We start from the raw sequence: 27,954 nt of genomic DNA on the forward strand, positions 1-27,954 counted from the left end.
TTGTTTGGGACCAATCAAAAACGCCCTGTGGTGGACACCTGAGCCAATGGAATTCGAGGAATTTAGGTGGCAGCCCCTCCCCCGAAATTAGCCAACAGTTCAGTGCAATACTGTTGGTCAATGTGACAATAGAGTATCATAGTGAGAATGACTCGTCATCAAGATGCAGCAGAGTAATCAAACTCAGGGGACTTTTTATACTAAGTGGTAAGCATGGATCACACTTTTCTAAATACAGTGTATCTGTAATGAGTGGTTAAATGATGCAAAACTTTTTTTTTTTATAATTTACATTATTTTCCACGGACTGGGAGGGATGCGTCGTGCATGATGAAAAATGTTGCCAAAAGAACTGTTGTGTTTGATAGAACAATGTCTATATGCTGCCATAGCAGATTCATGGCGCAGCAAGCCCCCAAACTATTTTTAATTTGTCCGTTTTACCCTGGAAACCCCCGTTTACAGACATCGCGCAACCGCTTTTGTTTCAACCCAGCCATAAAAAGAAGGTAAGTCATTATATTAATTAAAATGTCTGTCATTATTAGCTTAGAATCATTAATCGATTGAACTAATATTTAATTAAAAAAAAAGACTAAAAAAATTATCCACTCGCTTATTTTAAACTTTTAAAGAAATTACATCAAAATGAAAAAATTAGCGTCTGTAAATAAGTCACAGATATCTACCTCATAACTATCCCTTAATTGTATTTTTTTCGTTACTGTCGCATTTTCCCCAATACTTTAGAGGATAAATAATCGATCCAAACAAAGAAAAATTGGAAGACAAAAAAACGTTTAAGACGATAAATATATGAATGAATGAATGAATGAATGAATGAATGAATTTATTGTCATTGTCATCATCATCAAAATCATTGACAGTTTCAGAGTGTGGAATTTTGCCCGAAAGAAAGACGATGACAGACAAAGGAAAGATGGGAAAAGCAGATGCTTATCGATACCCGTCCCCCATCAGCCAGGGACGCACAGACAGCATATTTGTGTTAGAGTCCAGTTATAATCTTCACATATCATTCAAAAGTCATTGATTGCCATGGAATTTCACATAATGTCAATTTGAGTGGGTTCATTGTATCAGTTGATGTCCAAGTAGGTGTAGGGGGGGAAGGCCGGGGGTGCCATGGAGGCTCGCGTCTGTTGTATCCGCTTCAGAAGATTAGTCATCATCCTCCCTTGCCCGGTTTCCTCGAGCGAGCCTTTCGTGATCCCGGATTGATTTTTTGTTGATTGATTGTTGATTTTTGTGACCAGTTGAGCGGTGGCATCACTTAGCGCTGCTTGTTCCTTCGTCACCTGTGACAATTTGTCGCCATTGTTACGAGCAACCTCCATTATCTCGTTGAGTTGATTCTTCATCCTCATCGAGAATCGGTGAACCCAGAGGGCACCAAGAAGCAACAGGAAGGTGAGCGCCATCAGAGAGCCAAAGATAAAGAGGTCCTCGACGTCCTCAATCTGGAGAGACGTTAAGCATAATGGCCTCCATTTTCCCCAGGCATCCTCCACATAACCAGACGTGAAGGTGTTGGCCGGACATGGTCGTTGGCTTGGTGTAGGTCTCATCGTGAAAATGAAAATCACGAACACTCCTTGATGTCCGTCCATAAAATCCCCCAAATATCCGGCTGTGGCCATTCACAGCTGTGTCTTGACACACGGTGATATATGCTACATCAAGTTTTTGGATCAAAAAGTATGCGATAATATCTCGTTAAAATCATGGCGTCTTTAATTATGCTCTCGTGTGCTCTCACATCTAGTTAGGGTTTTGCTGTTTATTTTTATTTATTTATTTTTAAATGCCCTCCTGTTCAAAATTGTTCTTCCCCCAGAAAATTGAGATTTTAAGCTTTCCAATGATGTATCACACATGCATAGGCTATAGGACAATTTTGAAATTTGGCCAAAAAGGGGGGTCTCAGAGCGGAACCTCAAGTCACCTGAGTGTTTTCCGCCCTATATATACAGTGCTGCTCAAAAGTTTGTGAACCCCCTCAACATTTTGGAATTTTCTATTATTTCAACCTGATTTCCTAATCAATCAATTCAGTAGTTTTTTTTTGTTTTTTTAACAGTTGTGTTGTCGAGACTAAATTAAAAAGAGTTTTCATCAACTGATGTAGGTGCAAAATTGAACTGTTTGGTCACAACCAAAACCGCCATGTCTGGCGAAAAGTCAACACTGCATACCACCAAAAGAACCTTCTCCCAACAGTGAAGCATGGAGGTGGGAATGTCAAGATCTGGGCTTGCTTTTCATCCTCAGGACCTGGACAACTCCACATAGTCCAGGGAATCATGAATTCTGAGGAATATTGTCAAATCCTAGAACATAACCTGACGCCATCTGTTTTGAAGTTAAAGCTTGGCAGAAGGTGGATCATGCAACATGATAATGATCCAAAGCATTCCAGCAATACAACCAAGGAATGGCTGAAAAAGAAGAAGATTCGTGTTCTGGACTGGCCCAGTCAAAGTCCTGACCTAAATCCCATTGAAATGCTGTGGCGGGACCTGAAGCGAGCAGTTCATGCCAGACGCCCATCAAACCTCTCTCAACTGACTGCGTTCTGCAAGGAAGAATGGGCAAAAATCCCCCAAAGTAGATGTGAGAGGCTGATTAGTCACTACAGAAACCGTTTGGTTGAGGTAATCTCTGCAAAAGGAGGCGCAATATCCTATTAACTGAAGGGGTTCACATACTTTTGCACACATGATATCTGAGTTTTTCTGAAATCAACCACTTTTGTTAAATAAAGAATGACAATATAACTATTTCTTTTGTTTCAGTCCATTATTTGGAATGTCAGTATTGTGGATTTGGGTATAACTTAACATTTAATAAGGTTATTTTAGGTTTTTTTACAAAAAATCTGACCATCGCTGTGGGGTTCACAAACTTTCGAGCAGCACTGTATATATATAAAATAAATAAATAGAATTTATGTGAACTATATTACCCTAATTTTCTGACTATAAGCCACAGCTGTCTTCACTGTATTATGGGATATTTACACCCAAAGACATTAAACGAGAACACTTTATTTGCCAGCGTCATCATAAGACTGTCATCAGACCAATTGAACCACCATGAAGCTTTGAACCTATTGGCTGCAAAGCTTCATTGCTTCAAGAAGCTTCATTTGGCTATTACTTCTCCCTTGAAGATAGTCAACCTCTGCTGCCACTTGCTGTCAACACGTTTGTCATCTACTATGCCTCCTAGCATGTGTTGCAGCGCTACAGATGAAAATAACAATGAAAATTCATTCTGTGCGAATTAGTTCTTCAGTTGTTTCATGAATTGCTCGTTATGGTATTTGGTAACGCTATATTTTACAGTGGCACCATAAGACTGTCATAAGACCATCATCCTTATGGCATTACACTGCCATTAGCGTCAATGAATGCTTATGACAGATATCATTTTGTGCCATCCGGCAAATGATCTCGCATTTGAAGGGATGTAAAAGATTCGTGGTGGACATAAATGGAGTTAGTGACTTAATTTGCCCAATGACATCTGTTAAACCTCCTTCACAAAGGTGAAGCTCATTGTCTATACATCTGAGTTTGAATGAGGAAGCAAAAAAAATTGATTTTCCTTGATTTTAGCTGGATAAAACATTACCTAACCTCATTTCATTTGATAATACATTAACTGAGAAAAAGTTAAGGCATGTTGGATGTGCTTGTGGTTGGAAAACTCATATTTTTAAAACTCATTTTAATGAAAATGTTCTTTAGGCAATCACTGCAGATCATTAATTCGAAATATATCTTTTTTTAAAACAGCCACGTCGCATTAGTCACCTGACTCTTGGTAATGGTTAACCCCACAATACCCTTCTTGTGTTTGCTATGAAAATGCAAGTGAAAACCTGCTTATCACGTTTTGCGCACAGGGTGGGAGACACTGAGAATACCGAGTAGTAGTGCCTTGATTTATGAGTGTCCAAACTTACTAATGTTTTCGTGTTAAGTCTTTATGAGCTTTAGGGTCATACCTATAAACTTTCAGTCAAATGTACAAATTAAAAACTGAGATAGCTCACTAGGCCTCGCCTCTTAATATCCAACACATGAATTCAACAGAACATACTGAAGAGATTGATTTCATTGCTATTCTAATACTGTGCATAACCCATTCAAAAAGTCTCTGCGTGACTGTTTTTCTTTGTAAGCAATGAATGGGAGCCTTTTCTCAAGAAAGGTCGCCTAATCGGATAAGGATGCTTATGTTGCCCCGCCATCGGCACAGGTGTTCGGTGATTTTCCACTCATCATGTTAAGCCGTAATTGCTTTGCATTTGCATAGGCTTACTATAAAGTTATAAAGGAGTTTATGTTCAATCTGGGCCGCCTTCCCGGAACCCATTTTTATTTGCTGGGAATGCGAAACCAGACCTATCTGCTTTTATTGTTTTTTATTTGTGATACTTCTTATATGTTTTTTTAAATTATTATTATGATTGTTATTTATTATGTTTTGTCATCTTGTTTTAATATGTACACCTTCTTCTGTCCATTTTAGGAAATAAGAGAGTTTTGAAGTAGAGGATGATAATTTGCAGCACATAAAAAACAGTTTCTTCTACTATACAGAAATTACACTTCTCTACATTCTCTTTTGTTAAGGTTTTATTTAGCTACTATTGAATTTAGTGGTATCTCAGTGAATTGATCCTAACAAAATATTGTGACGGCATTTAAATTTATATTAACTCATTGAATGCCATTGATGGCGATAGATTTCCAATCCAATTAAATTAGATGTTCTGGCCTAAAAGAACATATTTACGATTTTGCTCCACATTTAGTCTTTGGGTCACTTCCTTTTTCCACATCACACCGAATGCTTATTCCTTCTGTCTGTCTTTAAAGCTGTCTGTCTCTCTCTTTCTCTCTCTCTTTTGCTCTCCTGCTTCGCTCCCTCGCTCGCTGGCTCTCTCGTGCCCCCAGGCACTGTGTCTAGTTTCACAGAGCAATTGAAGGTGACAGGGACAGAGAGAGAGGGAGAGGGAGGGAGGGACAGAGGGAGGACACATCACACTGTGGCCTGGGGCTACACAACAGTAGCGGAAGAGCAAGAGATGGAGGTGGGTGGGATGTAGGGGGGTGGGATGTAGTGGGGTGGACGGGGACCAAAAAAGGAGCGAGTCCAAATAGGGAATTCCGTAAACAGGTAAATAACACAACAAGTTGGAATTAGTATGTGACGTAGCTGCAGGTTAGCTGTTGGTGCTTCAACACACAAGGTCCTCCTACCTGCTCTTCTCACTCATTATATATGAATGCATTACAGGAGCCAGTCAGTAAGAGCAATTATAATGCACTCCCGTTTGTTTTTATTTTAACGTCTTGATGAATATTTGTCGTGGCATCGTAACCATGGCGACTGCCTCCACACGCACACATCGCCGTCCCCTCCTCGTGCCCACCCCCTCTTCCGCATCCCCCCTTTAGCGCCGAAAAAGCAAGGGATGGCGAGGGAGAGAGAGAGAGAGGTGACAGGAATGAACTAACAAGATGCACTGAAAAAAAAAAAAAAAAAGCATGTCCCGCAGCTACATGAATCTTTGCAGCGAAGCACGCGCCGTCACACACACTCACAGGCTCACACATTATTGCACTCAGCACATAGGGATCACATAGGTTAGGCCACATTCCAACAACTGGAACACAATGGGATGCTGCAATCATTTTTGAATAAAAGGAGTGCAAGCGAGTGTTCAGCTACTCCACATCAGGTTACTTGTAAAACAATGTACAGTGGTTCTATTTGTATGGAAACTTTGACACTTTTTATTCTGATCAGCAGCAAACTGTCAGCTTTCGTACATGAATCACCTCCATAGGCATGTACATGGGACGCAAGACAAAACCTAATGGTGATGAAAAGCAAAAACATAACCAAACTCCACTTTGAAAAAAGTAATTCTGCATTTTAAGCACATAATACTTAGAAATTGAGGTACACAACCTACACTAATCAATCTTGTGGGGCTAATGATTATATTCCCAAATTGTACACTGCAAATGTTAAAGGTACACAAATAAAAAAAATAAATCAAGAAAGAGGAACCTGACACTTTTGAGGAATTTATATTCTAACTGGGTGTAAAAGTTTGTTGTGCAGCTCTAGTCAATTCAAGTCAAATTTCTATATATAGCCCCAAACCCTTAAAAGATCATCAAACGGTTCCATATTAACACCAGTTGACACACAGCTGACATTAAAATGTTAAAATTAATTTGGAAAAATCTATAATAAAGAGCAATTATTGCAGTGATGAAATTCCCTGATCTAAAACCCTCCAGTCTACCGCACATACTCACGTTAAATACATTAATCATTCGTATCCGTATGTTCAAGACAATAAATTCCACTTTATCCACTGTATATAGAACACTATGTACAACCAACACTGCAACAAATATAAAGCGATCCCTCACTTATTGCTGTTAATGGAGACCAGAACCAACCGCGTAGAGTGAAAAGTAAAGTAGTGTCACCCACCCCATTTTTAACATACATATGTATACAGTGAGGAAAATAATTATTTGAACACCCAAGTTGCAAGTTCTCCTACTTAGATTTGAAATTTTCATGGTAGGTGCTTGTCCTCTGTGAGAGACAATCTAAAAAAAAATCTAGAAATCACTGTGTATGATTTTCTTCACTATTTATTTGTATTATTCTGCAGCAAATAAATATATGAGCACCTGAGAAAATCAGTGTCAATATTTGGTACAGTAGCCTTTGTTTACAATTACAGAGTTCAAACGTTTACTGTAACTTTTCATCAGGTTTGCACAGACTGCAGCAGGGATTTTGAATTACGGCTCCACACAGATCTTCTCTAGATCAATCAGGTTTCTGGGCCGTCACTGAGAAACACGGAGTTTGAGCTTCCTCCAAAGATTTTCTATTGGGTTCTAGAGACTGGCTAGGCCCTCCAGAACCTTGATATGCTTTTTACGAAGCCACTCCTTGGTTATTCTGGCTTTCTGCTTCGGGCCATTGTCATGGCTCTAACTGAGGAAAGGAGGTTATTCCACAAAACCTCACAATACATGGCCCTGGTCATCCTCTCTTTAATACAGTGCAGTCGTCCAGTCCTATGTGCAGAAAAACACCCCCAAAGCATGATGCTACCACCCCCATGGTTCACAGTAGGAGTGGTGCTCTTGTGATGGTACTCATCATTCTTCTTCCAAACACTATGAGTGGAATTCAAACACTATGAGTGGAATTCAAACTCCTATGACCACATGACTCCTCTGGATCATCCAAATGGTCATTGGCAAACTTAAAACAGGCATGGACATGTACTGGTTTAAGCAGGGGAACCTTCCTTTCCATGAATGATTTTTAACCATGACATCTTCGTGTATTACCAACAGTAACCTTGGAAATGATGGTCTCAGCTCCTTTCAGGTCCAGCTCCTCCTGTGTAGTTCTTGGCTGATTCCTCACCATTCGTGGACAGTCATGTTTAGCGGCTTCCATTTTCTAATAATTGCTCCAACGGTGGATCTGATATCACCAAACTGCTTGGTAATTGCCCCGCAACTCTTTCCAGCCTTGTAGAGGTCTACAATTCTGTTACTGGTGTCTTTGGACAACTTTTTGCTGTGTATGGTATGGACAAGAGTTTATATGCAGCTAACCGCCTCAAACAGGTAACTAAGGCAGACTCAAAAAGTCCACCTCCACTCCACTTATTTAGGTGAATAAGTGGAGTGGAGGTGGACTTTTTTAAAGGCGACTAACAGGTCTTTGAGGCACACAATTCTAGCTAGTAGACAGGTGTTGAAATACGTATTTGCAGCAGTATTATACAAACAAATTGTTAAAAAAAAATTAGTGCTGTTAAATTTATCACGTTAACAGGCGGTAATTATTTTTTTTAATTAATCACGTTTAAATATTTGACGCATTTAGCGCATGCGCGGAATGACCCGCTCATGCATTGCCTTAAACAGATTACAATGATGTCGTTTATTGCACATTGAGAGCCAAGAGTGGACACAGGCATTCATTGGACCGTGCCATTTATTTGCATAAGCTCATTTAGTGAAAGCACAACAAAAATAATATTCCTTTCTCTCAAAAAAATAATGTTCACAAAAAGAAAGTCGCTTCAATCGTTTAGCTCAACAAATACACTGGATGGCAATATTTAGTCACAATATACAAACTATCAGAGGTCTCGTATGTTGTGAAGCCAGCACTCAAATGACTGTGAAGTACAATGGAAGCACGGAACTACGGCATCAGTCAGGGGCAAAACACACTCATTGGCTTGATTTCTAAGTAATTTAAAACTCAAACTTAACTCAAAACTCAATTTAAAACTCGCTATTGACACCTTGTGGTGTACTTCAATCACTACCTTACGTAGTTAAAGACATTGTTGAAGAACGGCTGTGACGTCACCGCTCGGCGAAGTCAACAATGGCGAGCTACTAGTTTATTTTTTGATTGAAGATTTTACAAATTTTATTAAAACGAAAACATTAAGAGGGGTTTTAATATAAAATCACTATAACTTGTACTAAAATTTATCTTTTAAGAACTACAAGTCTTTTTATCCGTGGATCCCTTTAACATAAAGAATGTTAATAATGTTAATGCCATCATGTGGATTTATTGTTATAATAAACAAATACACTACTTATGTACAGTATGTTGAATGTATATATCTGTCTTGTGGCATATTTTAAAGATGGTTTGAATTGCAATTAATTACGATTAATTCATTTTTAAGCTGTGATTAACTCGATCAAGATTTTTAATCGTTTGACAGCCCTAGAAAAATTCATACACTGTGTTTTCTGGATTTTTTTTTCTTTATATTGTCTTTCACAGTGGACAAGAAACTACCATGAAATTTCAAATCCGCCCATCATTTCTAAGTGGGAGAACTTGCAAAATCGCAGGGTGTTCAAATACTTATTTTCCTCACTGTAATACCAAAAAGTGTATATAAAACCCTATAAATGCATATATTATCATAAAAACATTAAATAATAGTCTGAAACACGTAAATAAAATATTAATAGTATATATATAACATACTTCTAATAATGTATAAATAATATAAGTAATACGTAGTCTGAAAACATCAAGGTTTCAAAACCGCAAAAATTTTCCTTCATACAGTCCCTGGGGTATTAGAAATTTTTTATGTCCCAAAAATGCAGGGGGAAATCCCTAGCTTGTAGCTGCAGGGCTCAACCCTCCCCCACCGGTTGTTGCTCAATGTCAGTGAGTCAGCTGTGCTACACGATGGCTGGAGGAGGTGAAACTCCTGAACTTTTTCCCCATGGAAGAAAACGAAATCACTGGTATGGGAATACTTCAGCTACAGAAAAGTTACAGACAGGAGCGGCTTAGAGGAGGGCCAGCAGACATCTAAAACATGTTTGCGGAGGGTGGCTGCCGAGGAGGCAATACCTCCAATATCATTTCACATTTATACAAAATAAAGGTTAGTAAACACTGTCATGACCTTTTCCCACCAGCTACGAGAGTTAACTCCAGTGTTTTTAGTGTGTCTAGCGGTGGTAATGTGTGTTTTTTTCTCTCTGGCAACTGTCTGTGTTGAGAAAGACAGTGTGTGTACAATGTAAACATGATACAAGTCATACACACGTGCTTTGTTTGGAAATTAATTCCATTATTTGTGTTCTGATGGTAATAATGTTGAGGTGTGGCTGTGGGTTAAGCTCACCATCATCTAATTTAACTTAACATTATACTTATGTTTCAATTTTCTGATATTTTAAAAGAATAAAAATCCTTTTCAATGGGAGAACAAGCTTATTTTAAAAAAAACAACAAAAAAACCAAATACTGTATCTCAAAGTTACACATTTTGAAGCTGTAATTGCATTACCGTGATATCGGGATATTTTGGCTTAAGGTTATCATACAGTCAGAATAACAACTCTTTCTAACTCTTTCATAGGATACGTGTGGGGGGGTGAGTGTGCGTGTGTAAGAACATACTGTACATACGTGTATGTAAATAAAGTGTACATAAATGTTTTTAGAACTTTTTTATCCTCATAACAAGATACTTATAATAGGATTAAAAAATCCACGGTGCACTGAGGGCGCTAAAGTTGAGCCGCAAAGTAGTGAGGGATCTCTGTACAGCAATAAAACTTGAGCCTACTTTAAGGTGATAAAACACACCATAACTTAGAGGAAATTAAGTTTCAACAGTAAAATAAATAACGCACAGAAAGGTGGATTAGGGTTGGAAAAAAAAAAAGACAAGAAAAAAATGTTTAAAAGAAAAAAATCACTCGAACAATATGAATGTATTTTTAAAATTGGGGCTTGAGGCGTGTTTTAAAACCGGATACAGTACTATAAAATACATCATCACTAGGGTGTAAATCACAAATTTCATGACAATATGATACCTTAAATACTGGTAAAATTTTTACCAGTATTACAAATTCTGCCACATTTCGTTTGGAGTTAAGACCCTCCGATCAATTTAAAAGGATATTATACTGTATATTGGTTTAACACAATCACATTTAACCGAAAGCAATAAAAACTACAAAGCAATTTTGACGTTTTTGACAATTTTGTTGCTGACACAGTTCAAACATTTGAATAAAAAACATTCTTTTTAACATAATGGCATATCTAGAAAATTACCCTGTTGTTTTCTGATTCGATTGTTTTGACCAGCTCCTTGCTTAATCGATCAATTCATATCGATTTACCGTTACACCCCTAATAATCGCATAGTAATTGCAAATATACCCACAAGAAAGGTCCAAATTAGTGAATTTAAAAAATTTCAGAACGTCATTTTTTGAAGACATTTCTACAATTTGTTTGTGATTTAAATAAGTAACTGAGTGAGAGGTAGAAAAGATAGAGCAACGATGTTGGGATGGGGGCGCGGGGGGTGGAGGCGGGCAAAGAATAGGCGAGTATGAAAGAGAGAGGGAGCGACAGAGAGAAAGGGAGCGCAAAGTCTTGTCAACCGGAAATAAAACAAGCTGGCACCCTCCCCATCCCCGAGTCCCTGCACCCACCCCAAAGTCACATACTTCCTCTTCACTCCCTCCATCTCCAGCCTCGGCCTCCATCTTCCAGCAAAGAGATATATTTAAACCGCGCTTCCACGCCGCTTCCTGCCACATACATACCGTCATACCTGCGTCATTAGTTGCACCTCATAGCAGGCCTTCACGTGGGTCTTAGTATAAGTGTGTATGTGTGCACAATCGAAATATGTATTTGGTAAAAGATAGTCAATGATAGTCAAATAAATATGCACTTCTATGTGTTTGTGTGCCAAGTTTTAGTCTAGTGCTTTTCAACCTGCTTTTGGGCCTCCATGGTTATTTTGTTTGTTAGCCTACTGGGCCTGCAACTATGCCTAAATGAAGAGGGGAAAAGAGGAGTTTTTGATAACTTTATCATCACTTTTGCAACATCTGTTACTCTTTTGTCTGCCTATATCCTTATAATGAGGTCACACAGTCCACAAAATAAAGGCCTAAAGAAGGTTTTTTGTGATATTTTTGTGCTCTATGTGTAATTTATTCTTAACTAATTTAGGTTTAGTTCTATCCAGAGAAGCCACTTGGTGATTTTATGAAAATATGTTGGTTGAATTTTAAATTCATATAACAAATGAATGTTATTTATTAATATTATCAAATCAAATATATTATGTATAATATCAACACTATTATTGAATGCATTTACAGAAGTTTAGTTTAATTCGGCATTCACTCACGGTGTTTTGCAAAGCAAGATTCTAAATGCTTGCACAGTTATACTTACAAATTACAAATTAATTACAAGCTATTACACAAGACACCTTTTTTTCTCATTACAAATATTTTTAGCAAAACTACATTTTTATCATACTAAATCTAATGCTAAAACACCCTAACCACATAGTGAAAAAGATCACAATATACATTTAAATTAACCTGTTTGTCCTGTCCTATATGTTAATTATTTAATTAATCTGCTACTCTTTTATACATTATTGTGAAATATATATACAATCGAATTAAAATTTACTTGACACAAAAATATATTTTTAAATCTGACTTGAATGTAACCATCCGTTTATTTCACAGTTCTTTATTAGTTTGTAATTTCTGCTTTCACGTTATTCTATCAGTGTATGATAAGTGTTACTACGTTGTGGCTCCAAAACAGGTGAAGACATTGATGTCACACAAATAATGTCGTCACCTGAGTTGAAATTGACATGCCTTTTTATGTTTAAAATGAGATTCCTTCATGTTTTCATCATCGCCGCTATCTCTCCATTATGTGCGCCTCATGCTGGACTCTGTATGTGTGCGCGTCCCCTCCTCCTCTCCCTGGCATTAAGTTCAAACTTGACACTGATGTTGACTCACTTTGTCACCCCTCGGTGGCCCTCTACCTCCCTTCTTCTCTCTCTCTCTCTCTCTCGCTTTCTCTCTCTCTCGCCATCGCTCCGAGGACAAGAGCGCCCGCAGACGCATTTCTCTCCAGAGCGCACCCCCCCACCCCCTTCCCACACACCACCTCTTTCCCTCCCTCGCCCTGTCTAACTCCCTCCATCTCTTTCCTTCATAGTCGCCTTTACGCACACAGTATTGTCAACAAAGCTGGAGAACAAGGGGGGGATCGAGGTACACGGGACCCCCGGCGTCAACACACCTTGACGCTCTGTAAGTGGAAAACTTTACTTTTTTTCTCCAAATTGATTTGTTAACTCTTTCTGTGTTATTGACGACAGTTGATGTCTATTCCATTTGAACTGGGAGGGCTGGCAGTGATCGTTTATATCAGAAATGATTTGATGTCCATCGCCATCAATGTCTGCTAACGAGTTATTGTCGCGATTTGTGGAGAATGAAATGTTGGTTTTCTAAGAGGTCACTGTCGGGGATAGGTGACCTGTCGCAATTTTTTCTATCGGTTTGTGTAGTGAAAGGTCATTTTTATTTCTTGCAACAATGGCAAAGAAAAACAAAGAAAGCCTTTAGTGTCTTAAATTAGGACACCCTTCGGTTTAAAAGTACTCCGACAATGACGGATTTTATTATTGAGTTTCTTTACACTAGTATACTGGATTTGGAAGATGTGAGTGAAGTGTAGACTTTGTGTTTTACGTCCAAAGGTTTAATCAAATTATGGCATTTACCAATTAGGGATTACAAAGTTGTTAATGTCATTGTTAATAGGAAAACTTTGGTCGGAATTCAGCGTCTTTCTATGCTTACATGTGTGTGCGCGTACATGCAGTGTTATCAGCAAAGCTAAAAGCGGGTAGCATAATAAATGTCGCGGTTCGCAGAGTGGCTTCTAATGTACCTCCGCTCCCAAAGGTATACCAGCATTCCAATGTATAACACACACACACCACGACAGCCAGCATGTAACTAACTCCATTTCTGTCTGTCATCATGAGGCTAATTCGCCACAATGCCGGCCATGTGTGAACTCATGCGATATGAACCCCCTCCTTCTTTTCCTCCTCCTCCTTCCCCCAGGAGGAAGAGTTGGAGGATCGAAGGACGGCGCGAGGAGCCCAAAGTGACAGTAAACAGGGGCGAGCACGCACACAGCAGGACTGCCGCCTTGGTCTTCATGGTGGTTGGGACACTTGTAGTATGTATGAGAAGTTAACCATGCTCAACCTGCAGAGTGGCTCTAACTGGAGCGGGCCTAACAACTGGTACCATGACCCCACTGGAGTACAGACTCAACACAGCACAGGTGAGAGTTAAAAACCACACATTTGAGCTGCGAGTGAATTCTCATCACCGCATTTTGTCACCTCAGTTTCCGAGGGATGCCTGCTGGACACGGAAGGCGGCATGGGAGGAGAAGCGGTCGTCGGGGGAGGCGGAGGAGGAGGAGGCACGGGCCGAGGCGTGCCCGTGGATAGAGACGAGGGCGAGGAGTCTCAGCTGAGGCTGCAGCTCAAGAGGAAGCTGCAGAGGAACCGTACCAGCTTCACGCAGGAGCAGATCGAGGCGTTGGAGAAAGGTCAGGGCCGCACGCAATCCAACGGCGTCATGCTTTACAGCCAATCACGACACGCCAGATAGTGATGACTGACTATTGGGTTGGTTGAGGGCAAAGGCAGGGTTTGTACAGTTACAGACATTTTATGAGATACAATAACATTTTAAATAGGTATATTATTTTAGGTCTTTTAACTCATTTTTGGGCGCAGAATCCAAAATCTGTTTTTCTCTATCAGGTCAAGTTGTTTTTCTTTAGCTAAATACAATGTTGTTACTACATGTAAACAACTAGCCATATCTTTTTACTTTAAAATTGATGAAAGTGGAACCATTGTTTGTAAAAAGACTGGTACTCCGTATATCTATATTATATATATATATACACTACCCAATGCAAGCTTGATGTTGCAGCTTCCTAATTCAAAACATAGCTAATCACCAAAATTGTTTCTATAGCAGTTAATATTGTTGATTAATGTCAATTTTTTTATACTGTACATGAAAAATAACAACAACAAAAAAAACATTAATTTTTCTGAGCAGTGTGTCAAATAAGTTTCTTAGTTTATTTCTGGCTGTACATTAAGTCGCCTGAAATTTGGCTATAAAAATGTAAATTACTCACTCAGAATGAAAACAATCAAATGTTGAGTGCTCAATCTGTGTTAAAGAATGTAAAGGTGTTTTGTGCTTTTCAGGGTGGTGTCCTCTGTTGTACTGAATTATATACAGTGATCCCTTGTTTTTCGCGGTTAATGGGAACCAGAACCCGCCGCGATAAGTTGAAAAAACGCGAAGTAGCGCAAAAAAAATTTTTTTTTTTTTTTTGCGTGTGTGTGTTAAATGTATTTATTCAGATTTATCATAGAAAGAGATACATATAAGACATCTTTTTTCACTTTTTCCCCCCCAAAGTTTAATTACAAAAATATGTTTATAGCGGAAAACATAGACAAGACTGAAAAATCCGTTTCTGCTCTTGCACCCCTCTTTAAGGCAAGGCAAGGCAAATTTATTTATATAGCACAATTCAACACAAGGCAATTCAAAGTGCTTTACATCACACGAAGTTTTACTTTGAAATTGATGAAAGTGGAACATTTGTTTGTGAAAAGACTGGTACTCCGCATACAGTATCTATGAATTAGAACCCCGCCCAATGCAAGCTTGATGTTGCAGCTTCCTAATTCAAAACATTGCTAATCACCAAAATTGTTTCTATAGTAGTGAGTATTGTTAATTAATTTCAATTTTTTTCATACTGTACATGAAAAACAACAACAACAAAAAAAAACATTAATTCTTCTGAGCAGTATGTCAAATAAGTTTCTTAGTTTATTTCTGGCTGCTCATTAAGCTGCCTGAAATTTGGCTATAAAAATGTAAATTACTCACTCATAATGAAAACAGTCAAATGTTGAGTGCTCAATAACATTGAAAGAATCTGTGTTAAAGAATGTAAAGGTGTTTTGTGCTTTTCAGGGTGGTGTCCTCTGTATGTACTGAATTATATACAGTGATCCCTCGTTTTTCGCAGTTAATGGGAGCCAGAACCTGCCGCGATAAGTTGAAAAAACGTGAAGTAGCGCAAACATTTTTTTAATGTATTTTTTTTGCGTGTGTGTTAAATGTATTTATTCAGATTTAGCATAGAAAGAGATACATATAAGACATCTTTTTTCACTTTCCCCCCCCAAAGTTTAATAAAAAAAATATATGTATATGGCGGAAAACACAGACAAGACTGAAAAAGCAGTTTCTGCTCTTGCACCCCTCATTAAGGCAAGGCAAGGCAAGGCAAATTTATTTATATAGCACAATTCAACACAAGGCAATTCAAAGTGCCTTACATCACACAAAGATCATAAAAAAATCACATTAAAATCAATAAAACATAAAAACAAAGACAAATGAAATAGGAAATAAAATTATACATTAAAAAATTGCATTTAATAATAATAATGATAATACATTTTATTTATAACGCACTTTACATTTGTAAAACAAATCTCAAAGTGCACATTACCATGTAAAAAAATTAAAATAAAAAGACTAAGAATCACGAATAGAATAAAAAAAAAAATTAATAAATAAAAATAAAACAAATACTAATAATTGAAATCAGCAATGGAGATAAGCACGAGACAAGCAAAAGGAATAGAAAGCAAATAGATTGAAATATATAGACAGTTAAAATAAACTGCTGTATTTTAAGCCAAAAGAACGGTTGTGTTTGATAGCACAATATGTCTATATGCTGCCATAGCAGATTCATAGTGCATTAAGCCCCCGAACTATTTTTAATTTGTCCGCTTTACCCTGGAGACTCTCGTTTACAGACGTCGCCCAACCCGTTTTGTATCAACCCAGTCATAAAAAGAAGGTAAAAATTATTATTATTTTTCAAAATGTCTGTCGTTTTTAGCTTAGAATCATTAATTGATATCTAATATTTAGTTAAAAAAAAAAAAAAAGAATTAAAGAAATTATTCACTCGCATATTTTAAACTTTTAAGCAAATTATGTCACAATGAAAAAATTGGTGTTTGTAAATAAATCATGCATATCTACCTCATAACTATCGCTTAATTGTATTTTTTTTGTTTTGTTTTGTTAAATTGCATCTTCCCCGATATGATGATAAATAATCAATCCAAACAAAGAAAAAAAACTTTCAAAGGGTAAATATATGAAAAAGAAAATCTCGACCAATCCTTGGTGTCTATGTTTCACCATTAAAATCCACCCAAAATCCAGCTGTGGCCATTCACAGCTGTGTCTTGACACTCGGTGATACATGCTACATGGAGTTTTTGGATCGAAACAAGGTAAGTACACAATAATATCTCGTTGAAATCATGGCGTCTTTAATTATGCTCTTTCATGCTTAAACATGAATATAGTAGTAGAAACATGCTTGGCTTTATTAAATGCTTCATTGAGTGAGTCCACTCAAATCCTCTCAAGCTGCTCACTTACAAACAAATTGTCACACCTACTGTTTAACAAGTTAAACGATGATTGACGCATGCGGCGCATTGAAGCTTTGGCTTACGAGCATTTGTGACTAGATCAAACCCAAACATTTTTCAACATCGTTAACTTTATAAAGCAACTCCAGTGCACGGGCTGACGAACAAAGAGCAGAGAAAGAGAGGGAGGGAGACTGAAACTAGGCAATTTTTGATTGAAAAAAAATTCGCGATGGACTAAGTTTAAAGCGCAAAGTAGCGAGGGATCACTGTATACAGTATATGTATTGAGGTGTTAATTCAACAGTATGTTAACTCGTTGGCTGCCATTAATAAGGATGGACGTAATTTTTTTGATGACACGAATTGGACGTCTATCCCCGTCAATGGCAGTGAGTTAATGTTGGCAGTTATAGTTTCCACTGGAGTACTCTTAGACAAAAGTGAACATGATTATCACCTTTAAGGCAGAATAACACACTTGTGTTTCATTAGGGTGGACAGGTGTATTTAAAAATGTAAGTGTGTTTTTCCTAATTTTACCGCAATGAGCCCTGATTGCTCAACTCGGATGATAAAATCAAATTAAGACCACAGCTATAACCCCAAAAAGAGCCGCCGGCTGCATAAACAGTGGAGTTTTGATAATGCATCATTACTGTGCATGCATTATGCAGTAAGATAAGCACACACGCACAGAGGCATCAGAACGCCACCCTTGACTGGATATGGCTGCAGCGGCCCCTTGAGCGAAATAAGGACACGATGTCCACTGCTCAGCCGAGTGGAAGTGTATCACTGTGGTCACTCCGTGCAAATGACATTAATGAGGTACACTGACCTCGGTGCACGGCCAAGGCACAATAACAATCATGTGTTGACGCAGACGCCAATTATAACCGAGCCAATTAGAGCAATTTGCCAGACAGGTTTAATTCATCAGGTCCGTGTTGCTATCCTGTGCAATATGGGACCTGTTCAGCACGTGTTAAATGTTCAATCTATTAATGGGGAGCAGTCAAGTACTCTTGACCTAATTTTTATGAACTAAGCGTATGCTGTTTTGGTGGTGACACAAAAAGTATCGTATTCAGTCAACAATTCTGACTTAATAAAAACAGTCCATTCATATTGAGTGCAACCTTATGAATTATCTAGTTTGTGGAACATTAACATTAATAACTAAATTTTTAAAGGGAACTGACCTAAGACAAGGTTTTTTTTTTTTCTCTTGCATTTAATTAACAATGATTTTTATTTTATTTTATTTTGCTCTTTGTTAGGCCGCAATATTACTCCAAAGACAGTAAATTACTAGAAATGGTGTTCTTAGAAAGCCTAAATGTTTCTCTATGAATACATGTTAGCTTAGTTTGGCAAAAACTACCATCACTAACAATTGTATTAATAAAAATAAGAATATCAAATGTGTATAGCACTTTTCTCACTGTCGACATTCACTGCCATTGACGGCGTGAGCTCATCTTCTCTTTTTCGATATCATCTATAAGCACTATGATATATACTTTTATTCATCGTCCCAATTCAATTTAAATTGGTGTATATATTGAATTATTATTAATGAGCCAACCTTAGTTGGTTGTCTATTAGTTTAGTTGTTTTTGTCTGTTTTTCTTGTTTTCTTCTCTTTCATTGTTTGGACAGTAGTATCTCACGAAGTAAAGATGTTGGACAATGTGATCAGTGGTGGGATAAATAAGTTTTTTCTTTTTCCCACTCCCTTTTGAGTACAAATAATTAACGTATTTTTCAGACTATAATTTGCACCTCAGTATAAGTCGCACCAGCCATAAAATGCCCAACGAAGAGGAAAAAAAACATATATAAGTCGCACTGGAGTATAAGTCGTATTTTTTGGGGAAAATTTACTTAATAAAATCCAACACATAGAACAGATATGTCATCTTGAAAGGCAATTTAAAATCAAAATACAATAGAGAACAACATGCTGAGTAAGTGTACAGTATGATAACAACAAAATGAGAATGTGGCCGGTATGCTAACGTAACATACTGTACCTGTTAGGAATTATTCAGATAACTATAGCATAAAGAACATGCTAACAAGTTTACCAAACCATCAGTGTCACTCCAAAACACCAAAATAACATGTGAAATGATGTAATAATATGTTAATAATTTCACACATAAGTCGCTCCAGAGTATAAGTCGCACCCCCAGCCAAACTATGAAAAAAACTCCGACTTATAGTCCGAAAAATACGGTAGTTGAATTATAATGTATTTCTGTTTCTTGTGCATGCTCGAAATAAAAAAGCTTCATCATCATCGTCATCATAGTTTAACTCATTGCCTGCCTATGACAGTGATAGGCGTCCAATCCATTATCCATTATCCAAATAAGAGATTTTAGTTTAGCAGCGAATGATTGATTTGTTAGTAACACTTATATTTCTATTAAAAAGATTTTTTAAAAAAACATTATCGCTTGTTATTGAATTGTACTGTACAGTGGTCAGAAGTGGGTAGAGTAGCCGAAAATTTTACTCAAGTAAGAGTAGCGTTACTTAATATATAAAATCAAAAATAATATTATATTATATTATATTATATTATATTATATTATATTATATTATATTATATTATACAGGGGGATTCAATAAGAATGTGCCAAAACCATTGCAGTATATTTAAAAAATGAAAAAAAATAGAATTAAAAAAAAAACAACAACAACAATAACTAGCTGGATACAAGTATTGTATATAACTTCAAGTTTTTATTTTTATGCTTTACAAGTGCTCGATGTGACCACCACCAGTGGCAAAAACTGAGAGCATGTTACACCTTGAAAATGGCATTTGTTTTCGCAAACTCAAGCACAAAGCACACAAAACGCCTTCTGCTGAGGAGTCGCCATTTTAAGCGTAAATAAACGAGTGATTTTCCGACAAACTGAAATTGACACCCAGTTAAACAAGGAAAATTCCTGTATCAAATGACCGCAAATGACCGATGATTTTGGCACATTCTTTTTGAATCACCCTGTATATTAGTAAAAGTAGTCATCAAAAAAATGTACTCAAGTACAAATAAAAAAGTATCCAGTAAAAAGAATACTCAAGTAATGTGTACCATTGTGAGTGACTGCTTACAATGTTTGATTATTTTTTTCAACAATCGTATTTTTTTCTCTCAGCAAATACTTATCTATATGAACTGTTGTCATAATGATACTGTAAACAACCTATTACATAACCCAAAGAATGATAAGCCAAAGAAATTTAAAAAAAAAGAAAAAAAAAAATCATTGAATTCTGGCGAGAGAAATAAAAAAGACACAGAAATGAAGCATAACTCTTCCATAGAGCTTGAGTGCCCTCTAGTGGAGGAAATATTTCATAGTTTGAGTAGTGAATAGTGCCTTTATAGTTACTGTTATGAAATTAAAAGGATCATATCTCCGGTTTTCCGTTGTCAATTTGTGCCAAATAAAACCTGGAAGAGAGGTTTAAATCTGCACTTTCGAGTCATGTTGAGGGCAGCGCTCTATGTCAAATACTTCATTTTTTATGGTGCTTCAAAGACGCCACGTGATTGAGCAGGCTGGCGTGATCATAGAACGGCAAGCTTGGGTGTGATTGGCTTAATGGAGTCATGTGATTATTGTTGCGACATCTCATAGGTGCAATTAGTAGAGTGACTCTTGGCATTGCTGGCAAAAATAGATGAATAAATCCAACATGTAGAATAAAGAGGAAAAATGTAACGACTCTTGTGTAGCCCGAAGTAGCGGAGTAAGAGTAGCGTTTTTTTTTTTTTGTTTTGTTTGTTTTTTAATCACAGATCTACTCAAGTAAAATTAAAAAATGTGGCTTTGTAAAATTACTCTTAGAGGTACATTTTCTCAAAAAGTTACTCAAGTAAATGTAACAGAGTACATGTAACGCTAACTGTAACGTTACCGACTCACTGCTAACTTCTTCTTTCAATAATATACTGCCCCCAGATGGCTGAAGTGCACACAACAAGAGGAGTAGCACCATCCCTATTGAACTCTAACAAATAATTTGGCAAACACTGTTTATTTCTTTACATTCTATTGAAGTTCATTCAGGTACATTTTTAATGAATGCTTTCAATACTGCTTCAAATAATAGGTTTTTGAGTTGGGAGTGTGATTGCAGAATGAATTAAACTTATATCTCAAGGCACCAATGTATCTATTTCTAAGTCATTGACTGCTATTGACGGCAACAGATGTCCAACCCATTAGATATTGGAGGACTAACAGCAGATGATCATGTTTCAGTTGCCAATATGAGTGGAAATATGTACTATTGGCAGCATAACTCTGCTGATATTCTCAAGCCTGACTTTGGTAAATAAATGTTGACGACGAAACACAAACCTGTAGGGAGTTCCAAGTCGGCCTACTTTAAAATAAAAATGCTTAGGCAGCTTCTCAACTTGAATCCTTTCATTTGAACTTTCGGCGTATTCCATCACCATCAATAATTCATATAAAGTGCAACAGATAAATATTTCAAAAATGGTTGTAAGGATACATCTCTCAGCCTCCTTGATTTGTGTTTCCCACGGAAAGTTGAATTAGTCAACACAGACATGACGCAGGGAATTGAAAAAGATGCAGTGCGGATGAACGCTGAGTGATTATAATTTCATCACAAATTTATTTCGTTTTGAAGCGCCAGATGCTTTTCCCGAATCCCCCTGTGACCAGTTTATTTCCTTCGCAGAGTTTGAACGAACACATTACCCAGACGTCTTTGCGAGGGAAAGACTGGCCAATAAAATTGATTTACCTGAAGCCAGGATACAGGTGAGCTGATCGGAACTTTATAGTTTCCGACGCTGCTTTGTCATCATCATTGTCATGAATATAATCTTGTGCTCGGACAAGGTGTGGTTCTCCAACCGAAGAGCTAAATGGAGACGAGAGGAGAAGCTGCGTAACCAAAGGAGGTCAGGGGGGGTGTCTTCCTGTTCGCAGAGCCAAGCCCCTCTGACCACTTCCTTTAACACATCTGTCTACCATCAACAGCACGGCAGCAGTTCGGGTAAGATGAAGTGTCTTTACATGAATCTGAAAAGCTGATGTTTCACAGTGTGCGTATATGTGATGGGGCGAGTCTTGTATGGCATTGAAGGGAGATTATATTGACGTGGTGGAATCCAATTAACAAACAAACAAACAAAAAAAAACACTTAAAAACTACAATTCTGTGTATTCTTGCGTGAAAATTTTTCTTTGCAGAATGATTTTTGGAATTTGAAAAAATTTATTGTAAGAAAAAAAAAAATCGCATCTCAATTTCATTACATAGAAATTGCATACACACTAGTGCTGCAACGATCAATCGATTAACTCGAGTGCCGTAATTTTCGGACTATAAGCCGCTACTTATTCCCCTCATTTTGAATCGTGCGGTTTATAGTCCCGTGCAGCTTATCTGTTGATTTATTTGGGTTAATAGGTAACACTTTGACAACGGCGTCATAAGACTGCCATAATACCGTCATAATTATGACATGATTATGACACTATCATGGCCGTTAATGAATGCTTATGACTAGGGCTGTCAAAATTATCGCGTTAACGGGCATTCATTAATTTTTTTAATTAATCACGTTAAGATATTTGAAGCAATTAACGCAGATGCCCCGCTCAGACAGATTTAAATGACGGTACAGTGAAACGCTTACTTGTTAACAGTGTTTTATGGAGTTTTGCTGCCCTCTGCTGGCGCATGGGTGCGACTGATTTTATAGGCTTCAGCAACCATGAGCATTGTGTCAGTAATTATTGACATCAACAATGGCGGGCTACTAGTTTATTTTTTGATTGAAAATTTTACAAATTTTATTAAAACGAAAACATTAAGAGGGGTTTTAATATAAAATTTTTATAACTTGTACTAACATTTTTCTTTTAAGAACTACAAGTCTTTCTATCCATGGATCGCCTTAACAGAATGTTAATGTTAATGCCATCTTGTTGATTTATTGTTATAATAAACAAATACAGTCCTTATTATTGATGTATGTTGAATGTATATATCCATCTTGTGTCTTATCTTTCCATTCCAACAATAATTTACAGAAAAATATGGCATATTTTATAGATGGTTTGAATTGCGAATAATTGCAATTAATTACGATTAATTAATTTTTAAGCTGTAATTAACTCGATTAAAAATTTTAATCGTTTGACAGCCCTACTTATGACAGATGTCATTAAGTCTCATCTGGCAAATTATGTCACCAACACTCCATATATGTCCAGCTCGGATCTTTTGCATCTATTCAAAAGTGAGATAGTTTGCCGGATGACACAAAATGACATCTGTCATGATGTCATTAATGCTCATGGCAGTGTCATGTCATAATTATGATGGTCTTATGACAGTTTTATGGTGCCACTGTCAAATAAAGTTTTACCAAATACCAGAGCTAGCAATTTACGAATCAACTGGAAGAGTAACCGAATAAATAATTAGCACAGAACATGAATTTGGATTATTATTTAATATTTGTAGCGCTACAATGCATGCTAGGAGGCACGTTGGACGACAACAGTGTTGACAGCAGGTGGTAGCAGAGGTTGACTGTCTCCCCAAAAGGAGCAGTGATGGCCAAATGAAGCTTCTTGAAGCAATGAAGCTTTGCAGCCAATTGGTTCAAAGCTTTATGGTGGCTCATTTGGTCTTATGACAGTCTTATGATGCCGCTGTCAAATAAAGTGTTACCGGTTAATATATTTTGGTGTAAATATCCAATAATACCGTGAGGACAGCTGCGGCTCATTGTCCAGTGCAGCTTATCTATGAACAAATGCTGTTTTCGTGTCAAATTTGGTGGGTGGCGGCTTATAGTAAGGTGCGCCTTATAGTCCAGAAATTACGGTAATTCGATTAGAAAAAAGATTCGAATCAAATTTTGCTGCTTCGTTTAATTAAAGTGGTGTTGTCATGGTTTGTTGTGAAAGTGTTTTCATTTAGTTCTGTTGATATGGGTGGATACACTGCCCTCTAGTGGCGACAGTGAATATTACATAACTCATTTCACATGGCTGAAACCATCTGCTCCCCGTTAAGACCAACATAAGCTAAGTTTTTGTTTGAGCTGGTGTCTTTTTAATGCATTCGTAATTTAGTTTATTGGTATATTTAGCTGTTTTTGTGGGAATATGTGTTTGAACCATTTTTTAAGAGCTTTGTATAAAATAATAAAAAATAAAAAAAAACATTTAAGCTAGTAGACTTTTGCTATGTAAGTTAGCCGATTGTTGTTGTTGTACTTAGATCCTTATTTATTTATCCTTTTATACCATTTGTGGCTCAGCTAGGGTATTATAATTTTCTATATTCCTTATCCCATTACTCGATTATTCGAACTAACTAGTTAATCAATTAATCAAGTACTAAAATAATCGATAGCTGCAGTCCTAATACTTACACACATAACATTATTTAAAACCCCTTTTAAAGATGAACTGGTTGATCTCTAGCCCTTTAGCACAAAAGTTCTATTGTTTTACCATTTCCAAAGTCCATTTTGAGTGAGTGAGTGAGTGAGTGAGTGAGTGAGTGAGTGAGTGAGTGAGTGAGTGAGTGAGTGAGTGAGTGAGTGAGTGAGTGAGTGAGTGAGTGAGTGAGTGAGTGAGTGAGTGAGTGAGTGAGTGTTGATGTTTACGATGTCTTCTCCTTCCCAGCAGGCTCCATGTTGAGTCAAGCTGAGTCGTCGCTGCCCAGCTACAGCTCGTTGTCAGTCTTCTCGTCTGGAGTCCAGGTTAGTTCGTTTTCCTACCTAAGTACTTTGCAAAGCACGACATACTGTACTTAAACCACACTTGCGCCCTACCTCGTCACCATCCAACATGCCCTACAGTCAATTTGGTAGTGGTGATACTGTATGTATAATCTGCATTTACAAAGGTTTAGCACCATATCATAGATGTTAAACTAACAACTTCTTAATAATTGTACATACTTGTATGTGGGGGGCTGTACACTATTTTGTTATACCATTACATAACTGATTGTGAGAATTACGAGCAAGGGAATACTGCAAAGAAATATGCATTAACTGTACTGTTTTGTTTTGCTACAGCCACAATGTTAAACTTTAAAATAAATCAATACAAACAGTAATTCCTTATCAAAACGTAAATGTATTTTTAAAGGAAAAGAATAGTGGCTAATGTTAGATATCATATAAATAGTGTACGTAAATTTAAATTCAGATATCGTATAACGCAACACGAGCACCCTCTAGCAGGTAGAATTGTGTCACTACGTCTATCAAGCCCCAGGTTTTACAGCAAGGCATGCAACACGATTAAAAAGTGTCATTGTACACCGCTAATCAAAACTATCAAAAAATAAATCAATAAAAAAGATCACAAAAAGTATATATAATTTTTATAACAAAATAATGATCTTTTCTCAATTTACCCACAAATTGACATACTAATTGAATAAACGGTTTCATTGTAACATGTAAGACTTACAGTTACATGTAGAAAATAACATTATTCATAGACTTCATAATATATTGACGGGACAAGGGGCGTGGGGCCGATTCATAAGGGGCGTATTGAAAAAAAAAACTTAAAAATTCAAATATTTTCAAAACAAAAGCTGCTACTGACCTCAAACCAAAACAGGCACCTACCTATAGGCATATGTAAGTCTTCATGAGCAGCGGCATAAAAAAATTCAAAGTCGTTTCCGAATAAAATTCCGATTCATTGTTTTTTTAAGTATAACAAAATTCTCTAATTTTACACTAAATGCACAAAAATCACCAAATGCATAGATAATCACCTATATTTTCAGGATCAAAAGCAATATCATGTAGTTTTTGAAGTCTACGCATTATTAGCTGGAAATCACTCGAACCAAGTCTTTCCCTGCCATTGACGGTCATAAAAGTCCATTCCATTTGAACTGAGAAGGTTTGCATGGATTGGACCTCTTTTGGTGTCAAGGCAGCTTATTGGTTAACATTGATTTTTTTTTTTTCCATCCGTACTGAAACTTACTTGCTCTATCTCTCCTCCTACTTCTCAGTCCATCCCTCCGCAGTCAGCCTCCACGTACTCTTGCATGTTGCCCCCATCTCCATCTGCCCCACGCAGCTTTGACACATCAGCATACTCCTCCCCTCACCTGCAGGCTGCGCCCTCGGCCAACTCCAACACAGGTGAGTGCTTCTAATATATTAAAATTCCATTTTTGAGCCACTCTATTTCCACCAACATAGGCACTCATCTCTTCTTCCTCTCTCCAGGCCTCATATCACCTGGCGTTTCTGTGCCGGTGCAGGTTCCAGGAACTGAGCCACAGGGCATGAGCCAGAACCTGGGCCAGTATTGGGCCAGATTACAGTGAACGACAAACCAACCTAACATATGATGAACAGATGATAAAAGAAGCGAAACGGGTTGTGAAAACAATAAGGGATAAAGCAGGACTGAGCTTTATTGGGTCCAAAATAAGATGAAGACCCCGATATGCATCAAATGTTTACACATGTATCCAAGAGCAGCTTTGGTTACACTTGACAGTACTCTACTGCTATTTGCCCGGCAGTAGGATTAGAACCAGTTTAGGATTAAATTGGAGACAGGGTGCGGACTACTTGATGAAACAACACAAGTAAAATGCCAACAAATGTCTGTAGTGTATTGTTAAGTCCAATACTTGTTCCATGAGCTGCTCAGAGGTAACAACAACATGCAGATTTGTCTACTGGCTTCAGGTCCATTGAAAAACATTAGGAAAAGAAAAAAAATATGGTTGCATCCCGACATTTTGCTTTGTATTTTTGTACATACATCCATGTATGATGACGTGCTGTCAGATGTTACCGGAGGGAAGAATGTAGCATTTTGTGGACTGAAAATTGCTAATTCCTTCATCCAAAATGAACTATATGGCTCAACATACAAATGTAAAAAGTCACAGGGATTTCTATATCAAAAAAACAAAAAACAAATCAGGTTAATGAATTTTCTTTTTTTTTTTCTTTTTTTTTATCCTTTATCACGAGTGAAGCTGATATGAGCTACTGACAATCAAGGCTGCCTGCATGCACTCTAGGCTGACAATCAAAGCAGAGCAGAGAGGAAATACTGTGAAATGATACTGCGTCACTGCAATGGCAACATTATAAACTGTGCATGACCAAACGTACCTGTGAGACAATCAACTAGATGGGGAAATGATTATACGGCAAATAACTATGCTCACTTTCCTGTGACTGATGGTTTTGTGGATGCAACTCAGTGCAAGCTCTACCGCCGTCGTCTTTGCAATCCTATTTATTTGTATTTTCACTTCACAGGTCCTCGGTGTAGTTTCTGTTGCTGTGTGTGTTGTGCTAGTACCGTTTAGCTGCCAAGAGTCAACCCTTTTTGTGAAGACCTTGGATCCCTTTAATGAAAATAAAACTGTGCGTCATCTGTACTAAAGTGAGTCCTTTTCATTTGTTTACATTTTTAATTTGGTTTAGAGGCCAAGACTGGTTTTGATTTTTTTACTACAGTGGTACTTCTACTTATGAACGTCTCTACATGCAGAATTTTCAGGTTATAACACACCTCAACTGGAAAATATTGCCTCTTGTTACGAAAGAAGTTTCAGGATACGAAAGACAAAAATACTGTATGGCTGGTACTCGCGGCTTCCAGAGTTTACTGAATGTAACATACTTATAGCTGCTCTGCCATTGGCTATTGCCGAGCATTCCCGGCATCCAATTGGCTAAGAGGGACCTCTACTGTATGTGTATGTGGGTATCCCAGCGTCATCTTCACCTGTCCCCAAGTGTTCCGACAGCTTTACATGAGTCTAATACCTTTTATTTTTTACTCCATTCATGGTGTTTTACATTATGCACAACTTGTGTATTGTGCAGATTCAGATTCAA

The 27,954-nt window shown here is 37.4% G+C and overlaps 1 protein-coding gene across 2 annotated transcripts; it reads left to right on the forward strand.

Moving 5' to 3' along the window:
• The first annotated feature begins 12,577 nt into the window (after positions 1-12,577).
• pax10 (paired box 10) lies at positions 12,578-27,490 on the forward strand. Of its 2 annotated transcripts, none has more exons than XM_057825516.1 (8): positions 12,578-12,743; positions 13,569-13,794; positions 13,861-14,067; positions 21,759-21,841; positions 21,923-22,079; positions 24,734-24,810; positions 26,094-26,226; positions 26,314-27,490. In XM_057825516.1, exons 2-8 carry the CDS (start codon positions 13,689-13,691, stop codon positions 26,412-26,414), a joined length of 864 nt encoding a protein of 287 aa, XP_057681499.1. In that variant the 5' UTR covers positions 12,578-12,743; positions 13,569-13,688; the 3' UTR covers positions 26,415-27,490. The 2 variants fall into 2 exon arrangements, with proteins under 2 accessions (XP_057681499.1, XP_057681500.1); XM_057825517.1 differs by having other exon boundaries at positions 24,737-24,810.
• Positions 27,491-27,954: the final 464 nt, after the last annotated feature.

Source organism: Corythoichthys intestinalis, chromosome 21, assembly GCF_030265065.1.
Source record: "Corythoichthys intestinalis isolate RoL2023-P3 chromosome 21, ASM3026506v1, whole genome shotgun sequence".
NCBI lineage: Eukaryota > Metazoa > Chordata > Actinopteri > Syngnathiformes > Syngnathidae > Corythoichthys > Corythoichthys intestinalis.